Genomic DNA, 12,896 nt, shown 5'->3' with positions numbered 1-12,896 from the left:
TCCTGCTGTTTCTGGATACTAAAATTAAATGCTATCAGTTCCTCCCTACCTCTGAACTCTAGCGGGAAATGGGTTTCACTGCCACGTATTACCAAGACACTACAGCAATGACAAGTGATTTTATCTGGAAATAAAAGCAAAATATAATATTTCACACCAAATTCCCCCTGCAGTCATCTACTGTGTCATTGTAAGGGGAAGAGTCAGTTGGTTGCTGGGGGCGGCCTTTGTCTAGCTGCGTGCTGGTTGTGAAAGGGGAATGGATACGATGCATCCATTCATCCACATATCCAATTCAGGGTTGCGGGAAGCCTGGAGCCTATTCCAACTGTCGTAGGGTAAGATGCAGTGTACGACCTGCACAGGTCGCCTGTCTGTCACAGGACTACGTCACAGAAACACAACCATTCACACCCATGGTCAACTCAGAATCACCTGTTAACCTAACCCCATGTAAATATTTGTGTTATGGAAGGAAGCCAGAATACCCGGTGAGAACACAGAAACTTGAATTGAACCAGGATCTTCCTGCTGTGGGGTGACAGTGCTAACCATCGTACCACCATGCTAACCTGAAATGGATACCTAACAGACTGTACAGGTGAAGTGACAGATGCCACGTGGAAAAAAAATGTGACATTACACACCTGCAGTCGCTGATTTACGAACTCAAACAATCAGCAGCGGTGTTACATTCGTACTCCATCAAAATCCCACAAATTTTCACTTTTCTTTGGCTAAACTGGTCTGTGAGGTGCTGCAGGTACGCTTTCAACAGTGGGGAAAAAAGTGTGTGCAGTCCAAACAAACCAAATGCCTATGCAACAGTCTGCTGATGTAAAGGGAAACAAGCCAGAAAGATTTGTTACAACATTCCAGAAGTCTCATCTGTTGCATTGTTAAGAGCTCAAACAAGTAAGATGTCATTCCTTTTCATTTGTTGTTTTTTTCCCACTTACACTTCAAATACACAGCAACACCCAGACAGTGAGTACATATTTAAATTCTATAAGGCCATTATATCCAGAATAGATTAATGACTGTACTTAATAAATAACATACCCCGAGTTTATGTCAGATCTCATATAAATGAAGACCCAAACGCAGACACTAGAGTGAGGTCACACAGTGATTTAAACTCATAAAAACTTCCAGAGTTGAGAAAGCCAAAACAATGGGACTCTGAATTAAAAGGGTGGTGAGTAAATCATCAGAAAACACATGAGGAGAGTTAAACACCAAAATAAAACAGGAAGTGAAAAGTACATCGGGGGTGATGGGGTCAGATATGGGCATCTTATAACATAAAACCAGAACAAATACCTCAAAATCATAAATTTTGTTACAGTATAAGCGTCATATACATGAATCTTTTTCATGCCTGGAAATCACCGGATTTCCTCAGAACTGATAGATCATCTCTGAGGGCGCAGCCGTGACCTTGATTTCACATTGTGAGAGTTTTAAAAAATGTTTTCCTGCTTCCTTATCTTCAGTGGAAGAAAAAATACTCTTGTATCCTGGAAAATGAAGGGTTGGTTGTAGGCCGACAGTGAGATAATCATATTATAAGGGGAAAAAAATGTCTCTAAGGGACTTTCATTAGGTCACTGTCTTGCTGTTGGCGAGGTTAGCATGTTAGCTTTGGGAATGTTAACGTCATCATGTTAGTTAGTGATACCACTGATTTCCTTTCCGGTCCGATACCAAGTAATATTCAGGGTGGTATCGACGATACTGATCCGATACCGATACTTTGTACAAAAACATATTTTATTTATTGTATCTCAAATTATAGTGTCATAATGATTACAGTACATCAGATTACTTGTTCTCATCACTTAATAATGCAGAATTCATCATATAGAAATAAAAAACCTGAAGTTGTGCGCTATTTGAACACCTTGCCTTCCTGCAGCACTAAAGGACTCCGTGAGAGACGTCTGTCTCGCCCTAGCAGCACCTGTCCCTGTCCACTCCTCTTCAGCTCGTCATATTCTGTGATATGATTTACTCTGGGGTGTTTGACAAATTTGTGGTGTTGCCACAGCACCTCACTTTCTTGCCACATGTATTGCAAACCACGTCTCGGCTGTTTGTGGATGTAAAACACGTCCGCACATAACTCCAATTATGCGCACACCAAGGGGCTGCCACATTTATACAGCCATATTTCGCATATGACTATGAAAGGCGGAAGAGGAGTTCCTTCCAATTGTAGACAATCCGAATGATATAGGTTATTTCCACAGTGTTCCTGTTAATGATAAACTACAAATTTACTCTAAATGACTAAAATATCGATTATTTAATGTGAGAATCGATTCTAGAACATAAATGAATGGTATCGGAGGAATCGATATTTCAGTATCGATCCACACATCACTAGTGTTAGTAAAAAAACAAAATCTCACTAACTTTTGGATATCGCTCCAGAATACAGCTGGAGCACACCAAGTAATTCATTCACATTTATAGTCTGTTTTTTCATAGTGCTCGAATAAAACGCCATATTTCCATGTTTTATTCTAGGACTTGACTAGAGCAGCTTCACATTCAGAATGACTGTTATTTTTGGACACTGGTACAGGCCCAGGGTCCAAAATTTCCCCATAACATCAGTGAGAGTACAGTTAGTAAGTACAGCTGTGACACTGAGTGAAATGAAACATGTGTCCTAATAGCACAACTGAAAGGGAAAGCCCTGCTGGCTTACTGTTAGTGTTAAAAAATGCTCTGGTTATGAGCACACGTACAGTATAATGTTTTACATGGAACAGGATCGCTCAGTTTAACCTCTGCTTTCCAAGCTCCTTACTACGATGACCGGGATGACAGAGAACCTTCACAGACACTCTGCTTGTAACAAGCTGCTCTGGCTCCTCCCCCTTTAAGCCAACCTTGCTCTGATTTTGTCTTTTTAAACACAACGTTTTTGTAGCAACAGCTTCCTCCATGATATTCCATTCAGAAAACCTTTGATGGATGCTGACTTTATTAAAGCAAGCGTTGCTCTGAGATCAGTCAGTTATGAGATGGTGACGAGAACAGGATGAGACGACAAAAAAAAAAAAAGAGTGACCAGGTAAATAAGGTGAAACCGCACCGGCTGTAACAATTACAGTCTTGGAAATTGATATCACCTTGGTGACAAATAACACCGAACACAATAATGAAAGCAATAAAGCCGGGGTAATCAAACATGCACATTTAATCCGTGCAGTTTGTAAAGCCGGTGGGTGTGGCTGCGGTGCCTGAGATGGTGTGGCTCAATGTGGTGTTAAATGAGGATTTAGAGCAGGGGTGTCAAACTCAAATACACAGTGGGCCAAAATTCAAAACTGGAACAAAGTCGCGGGCTAATGTTAATATTTATTGAAATATATTTATTCCTCCAGATATAAGAATGAATCTTTTCTTATGGACTCAAACACGTTTTGCTGAAAAACTGAATATGGAATAAGCAAAGCTTAATACTAAACAATATATATATTAGCTGTATAATACCAGTAGGCCAGCTCTGATAGTAATTTGGTATGGCTTCGCCAAATTTGGCCCGCAGCCTAATTACATTTGGCCCGCGGGCCAGAGTTTGACACCTATGATTTAGAGGAATGTGGAGCCTGAACATGGAGGGTCACAGTGGATATGATCCCCAGTGTGTTTTTTCCTCTGTGTGGGCAGTTTGTGAGCTTCCTGTGAGTCATGTCCTGCTGGCTGGACCAGATCCTGGTTCACAGCTTCAGCAGCATCAACACGGTCAGGTTCAGCTCAGTTATTGTTGTTGTGTCTATCCTTCTGGTCTCTCTGTGTGTCACCCAGTATCCTGTTGGTGGACCATATATTCATGTGGTTGTTCCACATGATTATATATAATATAATATATGGTTCCACACACTTCTTAACATTCTTAGCTTAAAATATATATAACCTAACAAATGTTTAGACTACTACACATGGGAGAGAAGAGATGCTGAAAAGAACGTGGGCATGCTCAGACCAGTATGTAACCAGTGGTGTAAATAGCTGTGACATTTAGTGTCCAGATTCTGGTACTGTTTTTCTCAAGCAGTCAGTTTAGTCCTTTAAACGGTCAAAAATATCAAGAAAATTAAAGGATAAAAGAACAAATGATTTTATATGTGGAAAGATTAAAATACAAGTTTTGCATAAAATGTGCTTATGCATTACTTAGTTGTTTGTTACTAGAGACACTAAGATAATGTATTTTGGTGTTTTTATGACATGACATCGCGATAAATACACCACATATGCTCACGGAGTTTTAAGGAGCTGCTGGGAAGAAGGATTACTCACATTGGACAACTGCTGAATGTTGCTATAGTTACCCTCATAATTTAAAGATTAGTTAGTAAAAAAAACGTTAATGATTTGTAAGAAATGTGCAGCGAAATCCAGTCTGAAATATCACACGAGGTAAAATCACCGGATGTGCTTTGAATGATGAGAACAGTCAGTGTTTACTGACATCTACTGTTCATTTAATGGAATTTCATTGGAAGACGTGCAAATAAAGTTTAGGTGCAGCTGCCTTGTGTTTTATCATGGCAAGCCCCCCAAAAACAAAATTGAAGAATGATAGTGAAGGAAATTGTAGTCCTATAGAACTAAACAGGGTTCATGCATATTTACTGGACATGCACAAACAGCTGGCTATGAAATGAAAGTGCTATCTGAAGACTGCCTGTTTTTCCATCATTTAATCTGCTGTCATTTAAATGTCATAGACCACCTTTACGTCTTCATGAGCCAAACAGTAAAGAAAATGACCACACTTACACTGTTTATCCTGTACAAACTGCAGTTCAATACAATTCTTGCTTCAGTTTAAATTTTCTTATGTCCTTTTCCATGACATTTTATTTTAAAATATCATATAAGTCTTTAAATTCCATCAGACACAGAGGCCTACTATAAATGAGGGAACTTTAAATGTAAATAAGGTTCATTTCTTAAGCCTTTCAGAGATGTTCACAAAGTACACCTAAATAAGTAAAATAAACCAGAAAAGTAAGTCCTATAATAGCCAAGAAAGACGTCAAAAGACACAATAAGTCACAACCAAATAAAAAGAAAAGAAATATAAACATATAGTTAAATAAATAAAAGATTCAGTGAAGTTAAATGGTAAATGGTAAATGGCCTGTATTTATATAGCGCTTTACTAGTCCCTAAGGACCCCAAAGCACTTTACACATCCAGTCATCCACCCATTCACACACACACGCACACAGAAGTTGTCAAGTTGTCAACAGAAAGCCTGTTTAAACAATTTCAGGGAGATTATCAATGTTCTTACCTGTAAAACTGAGGTTTCACTTCCCGTGTGACGTATCTGTAAAACAGAACATTTCATCTGTTACACAACTGTGTAAATCCAGAAACGCGGGTCAGAATAAAGCCAAAGAGACAATCAAACTGCTGAAAACACTGACAAAACAAGAAGGAATGACCTCTCACCTTTATCATTATCACACTGAGACTATATCAGTTCCACTCCCAGTGACACATCCACACAGTCATCACCTGACCTAAATAACTTTATGATTGGTTTCTTTATTCTAACATGATTTCAGAGCCATTTATTATTAAAATATGTAACATGTTACACTTGAACTGCCGTTGTTACTGTTTCTGCTGTGTTTAGTTTATCTGCAAAAGTTTCAACAGCTGATGAAAAATGTAAATCATGTAAATCCAGAAAACTGGGAGGGTAAAAAGTGAAAACAGCTGCTGAAAATAAAGTAAAAGAAATCGTTTGCGACACTTGTGATGAAATGTTAAAGAATAAAAATCTGTTCTTATTTAGCTTGTTTGGTTAGTATGAGGCGATGAAATGTTAGCAGTTCGAGTTAAACAACTCTTAAATGTTGACTGTAGTGAGATCAATGTGCCAACTGATAACTAGCTTCAGGAAGGAACCGGGTGTGTTGCATTTCTGCTCATAAAGCCGTTAAAAACACTGTGTGCAATGCCACAATGTGTCAGAGCATGTGCTTCCTCATTTTGTTTACATGTTTGTTGTGTTTACAAGGTTCTATAATACAGGAAAATTATTACATGCTGTTACCCTGTCAGACCAGGGGTGCCGCTAATGAGGCTGGATAAGAGAGAGGGGAGAAGAAGAAAGTAGAGGTAACAAGATGGAGTGCCGCTGTAAAGCCTGTTGTTGAACCCAGACGTCGCCTCCGCTACCCGATTACAAACTCAACAATGTTGTGCTATGAACAAGCAGCAGCATTAGTATTTAAGCAGCTAAATGATTTCCAAACGGTCAAATGGAGTGAAAATTAAACATGTATTTGCCTTTAGAGAAATTCAAGCAGATGATCACATCCCACAGAGAGAAAAGACTCCATGAAATCCTCATTATGTATATATAACAGCAGGTCCACAGTCTCAAAGAGAAAGATTCAGAGACTCCAGTCTTCTTCGTGTGCTTCTTTCTGCACTCAAACTTCCCAGTTATTCAATTGACATATCGGTCACACATCAAAGCAGAACCACCGACTGTGTGAACAGCTGAGTGAAGCGTGTCCTCTTCTTCTATGAAGCCACTTTCAGGTGTGTTTGTGCCTCTTACTCCATGAGTGAATGCAGTCTGTCCAGTCTGCTTTCAGAAATGATCAGCAATGACATCAGTTTCGCTTCCTCGATCTGTGATCTGATTGGTTAAAACGTCAGATATGCACGGGATTATGATTTTATGAAAGTTAAGGAGTGCCTTTCATGCTTTAAATTTATGCGGACATAAATTGGACATAATCTGAATGGAAATTCCCACAGAAATGATTTTGTCCTTACAGGGCATGTCTGAACAATGTTATATCATGAAGAAAATTTTAAAAAATCTATACACATTCACACAAATACACATACAGTGACATTTTATACCTTCTCGTTTATACCTTACTGTATATACTATAGTCAAAGTCAGGCATCCCCCCCTCTGCCCCCTTCTGGCTGCCTGTGCCTCAATTTTATCCCACAGAGGCAGAGGGAGGTTTGGAGTCTTCTCACATGAGTGCTGAGTATTTGCATATGAGAGCATGAGGGTGGGAATGGATGTTTGCATCTGTGTGTGCCTGTATGTCTGTGTCTATATGTCAGGTCGGGTATCAGACGCCACCTCTCTAGGGTCATCTCAGGTCCTCCAAGGTATGGAGGTTATATTCATATGGTATGGTTATATTCACATTATCATGATGATGTTGTTTATTATATTGCTCTCTTTTTTTTGCTTGTTTTCTCTTTTTTCTTTCTCAACAGGCGATCCAGGTGATTGATATATGTATTTTTTGTCTGCTTATTTTGTTGGTTTTTGCCCTTTATCACCATCCCTCTTCTCCGCTGTTTTTTCCCCCTCTTTCTTTTCCCCAGTCAAGTCTGTCCCGTATTTAGGAAGTGAAAATAAAATAAAAAATAAACAATAAAAGGTGAATCAAATAGACCATTATGGCAAGGCTGGGATGGTCCATTTGGTAAAGTAAATCCGTTGGGCATCTTTCTTTGCCTTTAGACAATAATTCTGATGGCAAAAGAGCCAAACTGGACAAACAAAAGAAAAAAAAAAAAAAAAAAAAGATTGGCCTGAATTCAGTCAGTCACTCCTTGCCTGGGTTAAACATGAGAACTGTTTGGAATTAATCTACACACGTACATTCATTTTACTTAGATCGCTTTGGAAAACACTATCTAACGTCATTAAAGCACTGGTTAGCGTTAGGGATAAGTTTAGGGTTCGGGCTGGAATACATGGCTGGAACGTCTATTACAGCAGAGTGTCATTCTGCTGGATTTCATCCATAACCCAGCGTGTAGCATAAGAACGCAGAAGGTCATCTTTCACGTTCCTCAGGACTTGATAAATTGTCACTATATTACGCCTCGGGAGTGAGAACAGGCTGAGTATGGGGTCAGCAATTTAGTAGAGTGGACCCAGGAGTTTTTTTCCTGCTTTTTAATATACTCTAGGTCTCCATTGTTGTTGTCTTGCTTAGGCTTGTTAAATTGTATTTTAGCCTGATTAAATGTTTTAACACAGAAGTGTTTTGTGTATTTAACTGAGTTGCCCTCTCTGGGCACTCCTCCCTGTAACTTGCCTCCCAACAGTGCCTGCCTGTGGTGGTATAGGTGTTGGTCTATTTTCTTCCAGTTTTCTGGTGTTGACTCCACTAGCAACGTCCAGATGAACAGAATCAACTTATGGAGACACATATATAAATCTATGGGCTTGCAGGATAAATGGGTAATGCAAACTTGTATAACAAATCTTAGCACTTTTTTCCCCAGGTTTGCTGAATGTGTGATGAGTTTTTAAAAAGTTGGTAATTGAACTAACACATGTATAAAAGAGTAGACAAATATTAATATATGTATCTGGTAAATATGTATATACACCTCAAAACAAAAGACATAACACAGAGATATGCTTGCTTGACGCTTTAATGTTAAAGAAAGAACAGAACAGTTTTCTTTGCAGAAGAAAAATGTAAAATCAATCCTTTCGTAACAAGTCTGCTCCCACTAAAGTCACAAGGCCTTAATGACAGCCCAACTTGAGTTGATTGTTGATTTTCTTTGGGTGCTGTAGAGAGGAAAGATATAATGCTGCAAAATAAAATAAAGTAAGAGCTAGCAAAACACAAACACCATCATACATCAGTGTCAGTCCAAGAAACATTAGACTTTCTTGGCGCAGACGGATGGCAAATGAGCATCACACCACAGATCATCCCAGCACTTGGAACCTGAAAGGTTCACAAGTAGAAGTCAGTAAAATGTTAAAAAAGTCAAAAACCTAAACTCTAGTTAATTAGCCTTTATGGCTTCTATCTTAGATCACGTAAACCTTTCAAACACATTGAGCAATCATGTTAATTATTGTTTTCTAAATTACCTCCATAATTCATCTCAATACAGTGCTGATTGCGATCATTATTGGGCTCTCCTGGGCACCAGAGTGAATAGTGAAAACCGGTGCCATCACTCCACAACCAAATACCCTCCTAGAAGACAGAAATTGAACACATTAGTTCAGGGCGGCGAAAATGTTAAGCATAGCCACAGTTCTAGCAGATCATCTGACTTTGAGCACGCAACCTTCTATGTAAAAACTGGAAATTCTCACACTGGGCATGCTCTTTAAGCTCCTTTAGCCTAATGGTAGTTTCACTATTGTCTACAACCCATATTTAAATCCAATTAAACCCCAGGTCTGCCGTTCATATAATTTTGACATAGTGTATAGGTTATCATTTATGCCTGTTGTGTTTTGTCTTCTAGCTCCTTCCCCTGACTTAGGCTTCCAACATGTGCACAGAAAAGACCAGGTACCTTCATAGCCATGCCATACCATTAGATATAAATCACTGCAGGTGGAAATTTAAAAATAATTTTGACTACAGTGGTTCTGACTGAATTTATTAGACACCTAACAAATACTGTCTAATAATAAACAAAATACCTGGGGTGCATCAGTTCCTCCAATCCAAGTTTGGGGGTAGCCATGATGGGCAGTCAGTCCCTGAATTATCTGGTACTCACTGCTGCTGCGCACTGATGCAAGGTTTGCCCCCATGGACAAGCAGTTTCTCTTCAGTGGAGAGTGACAGAGAGCAGAAATTTTTAATGTAATTAGTAACAGTTAAAAGTGGTTTAATCAGAAAAGAAAAAGAAACTCACCTCAGCTCTTGCCCAACTCATGGTTGTTGGAACGTAGTAGAAGCAGCGATCACTGTGGCGAGTCCAACCATAAGGACAACCATTGGACCTCTTGACCAGGTGACTGTTGGCTGGGAGCAAATGAATAGTTGTACATGTATCTCTGGTTGACAGATTTTGTATTTTTTAATCATGATATAAACAATCACTGACAAGTCATGCAAGTAGACAGTGAAATATTTGTTAAGTGATTCACATATACACACACACACACACACACACGTACGTTCCATGTATGCCTTGCCTGCTAGCATCTTGCTATATATATATATATATACATAAATGGTAAATGACCCGTATTTGTATAACGCTTTACTAGTCCCTAAGGACCCCAAAGCGCTTTACACAACCAGTCATCCACCCATTCACACACACATTCACACACACATTCACACATTGGTGATGGCAAGCTACATTGTAGCCACAGCCACCCTGGGGCGCACTGACAGAGGCGATATATATGCATATATACATAAATATATACACATATACATATACACATATATACATATTCATATGTGTGTGTGTGTGTGTGTGTGTGTTACCCTAAAAAAGTTTACAAAGTGCTTTAACAAACAACCAAAAGCAGAAAGGAATGTGAAATAAAACAGGAAGTCAAACAGTGGTTAAACAAAGGTGGGTAGCAAGAAAGGAAAAAAGAAGCAAAATTCAAAACACAAACTGTCAATAATAACTGTAAAATCAGTCAGAAACAAGTCTTTGAAAATCTGTTTTAGGAAGTGATTCTGCAATTATTGCATTTGTTCCAACAATGAAGGACACGGATCACAAAAGCATGGTCTACTTGTGATTTAAGTATAGATTTTATAACAGCAAGACACTTGAATACATCTTTTGTACTACAAGTTGCAGACTCTACTATCCACTAGATGAGTCTGAGAGAAGCAACCTACATTTCAGTGAAATTAGTGGTTTATTTAAGGTTGTGAAAGTGCAGCAGTCAGACACGATAGATAGATAGATAGATAGATAGATAGATAGATAGATAGATAGATAGATAGATAGATAGATAGATAGATAGATAGATAGATAGATAGATAGATAGATAGATAGATAGATAGATAGATTATGCTGCAATACTCACCAACAGCCATGGTTAGAGCCATCATTGCACAAAGAAGTGCAGCCACAGTCAGCAGCTTCATGGTAATGTTAGTATCTCTGTTGAAAAAGAAAATCTAAAATGTCTAGCAGTTCATTAAAGAAAGGACACAAGATAATCTGGGAGTCTGTCACAAACCTTTTGAAGAATATTGTGAAGAGAAAATTATTTAGAAGATAAAGAAACTCACAACTCAGATATCTATTTTTTACATGTGCATGGGCAGTCAACAGTCCGATCTGCTTTGCACTGACGTGCACAACAGATGAGACACAGAAAAACCGCCCAGGGCATCCAGAACGTCCTTTATTTATACTTAAAGCAAGTCTCCACAAAAATAGGAGTGGCATGTATGGAACTGATAATTTTCCTTAAAAGGAGAAAGAGACCGTTAGCTTGCCTGTTGACAAAGGAGGTAGTATGTATAGAAATGCAGACATTCCATAAAAGGAGAGAAAGAGAGAGAGAACACCAGCTTGTCTGTAAGAATAAGAGGAAGTGTCGTATGTCACCGCATTCCTCTACACATATGGCTTCAATCTCTCTTCCTGTGTTGGCTCCAATTCACAACCTCTTCTTCCTTTAAATGAAGCTACAACTAAGCATTAATCACAACATTTATAATCTTTCATCAAATATCTTCTCCTATTTCTTTTCAGTATCAGCTGGTAGCTTCAACTGTCCAGTGTGGAGGTGCTGAACTTCTCTAAGACCAGCGTTTTAATACCGTTTATATTTACATATTTGCATAACCAGGAACTAACACTGAAAAAACTGACACGTACATAATTTGCTAAACATTCATCACACTTCTTTCTTTCCCAACCAAAACCAAAATAATAACTACTGACTTAAAATCACATATTCACTGAAGCTCAACAAAGATATAAAACTACAGGACAATTGACAAAGCTTGTGTGTTAAGTGAGAAACTGTGCTCAGGAAGATTAATATACATTGAAACTAGTGTTACTGTCAGTGTTTAGCATTCTAATATTATATAATAAAATATTACTCGTGGTTAAAAAAAGGCAAGAAAGTGTTGCCACCACTTGACACCACCGTTACTCTTTATCCCACATAGCAAAAGTGGTATGGCCGGGATCTGGCCGACACAATGTGCTCACACATGGCCCACATACCACAAAGAATGACGGCTCTTTGGTGGCCCAGATCTGGTTTGCTAGAGGTTTCAGCCTAATGTGTACTTTAATCAAGTCATGTAATAACAACATGTCCCGGAACATAATAGTGCAAAAGTAACATGACGAAACTCTGTTCAGACGGTGAATGGACTGATTCTTACATATCACTTTTCTACTCTCCCGGATTACTCAAAGTGCTCTTTACAACATGGCACATTCACCCAATCACAGACTTTCTTTAAGCTGACTGCTTCCTAACTACATTCATATGCATTCACACTCCTGACATGCAGACTGGAGGAGCCAAGGATTGAACCACTAACCTTTTGATCAGTAGGTGACCTGCTCTACCTCCTGAGCTACAGTCACTCGGTGGGAAACATGAGTAAACCCTCACTAGGGTTTGGATAAAGTGTACACTCACAAACCTGTCAAGCCTGCATTTGAAACATTGGCTACTATAGTATACTATAGTATTGCAACATGGCATTTTGGTCTTCTAACTAAAATAGGAAAATGGGAACATAAATAGTGTCATCATTGCCAGACCTGGCCCACACCTGGTTGACATACACCCTGCCATGACACCAGTCAGTCAGAAGTGCCAGCTTGACACCAGATCCGGGCCAGACCTGTCTGCTATGTGGGTATGCCTCTGATTGTCATGAAAAAAAGAAATGAAACTACTACATTCACTGCAATATGGGAGTTTTTACAGAAGCCTTTTCTCGAAAAACCAAGGAAGACAGAGGTCATGGCCAGAAAGATGTCTGTTGCTCCTTATGTGTAAATGAACTTTCACAATATCATGGATCCTGCTGTTGTATATTACTGCTAGTAGTTAATAAATATAGGATTGTATGTATCATTTGCTTTATTGTGTG

At 38.9% G+C, this 12,896-nt stretch overlaps 1 protein-coding gene across 2 annotated transcripts; it reads right to left on the bottom strand.

Moving 5' to 3' along the window:
- Window positions 1–8,448: 8,448 nt before the first annotated feature.
- Window positions 8,449–11,232, bottom strand: LOC146673800 (type-2 ice-structuring protein-like). Of its 2 annotated transcripts, none has more exons than XM_085402334.1 (6): window positions 11,006–11,232; window positions 10,850–10,926; window positions 9,706–9,815; window positions 9,488–9,616; window positions 8,921–9,029; window positions 8,449–8,771 (listed from the first exon to the last, which is right to left on the bottom strand). In XM_085402334.1, exons 1-6 carry the CDS (start codon window positions 11,215–11,217, stop codon window positions 8,704–8,706), a joined length of 705 nt encoding a protein of 234 aa, XP_085258460.1. In that variant the 5' UTR covers window positions 11,218–11,232; the 3' UTR covers window positions 8,449–8,703. The 2 variants fall into 2 exon arrangements, with proteins under 2 accessions (XP_085258460.1, XP_085258461.1); XM_085402335.1 differs by having other exon boundaries at window positions 11,058–11,150.
- Window positions 11,233–12,896: the final 1,664 nt, after the last annotated feature.

This window comes from Rhamphochromis longiceps, linkage group LG3 (assembly GCF_057381845.1).
Source record: "Rhamphochromis longiceps isolate RC_006_pf linkage group LG3, R_longiceps_female_GT1.1, whole genome shotgun sequence".
In the NCBI taxonomy this organism is placed as follows: domain Eukaryota; kingdom Metazoa; phylum Chordata; class Actinopteri; order Cichliformes; family Cichlidae; genus Rhamphochromis; species Rhamphochromis longiceps.
The sequence above is the reverse complement of the archived record's forward strand: the minus strand, read 5'-3'. Positions and strand labels throughout refer to the sequence as shown.

What these genes read in the sequence shown, in the direction of transcription:
- LOC146673800 (XM_085402334.1), bottom strand. Translation starts at nt 11,217, where the DNA reads ATGCCACTCCTATTTTTGTGGAGACTTGCTTTAAGTATAAATAAAGGA. An exon ending in TTCACAATATTCTTCAAAAG is followed by an intron (nt 10,927 to 11,005) that starts GTTTGTGACAGA and finishes CTTTTTCAACAG; the next exon opens with AGATACTAACATTACCATGA. An exon ending in TGAGTTGGGCAAGAGCTGAG is followed by an intron (nt 9,617 to 9,705) that starts GTGAGTTTCTTT and finishes TCTCCACTGAAG; the next exon opens with AGAAACTGCTTGTCCATGGG.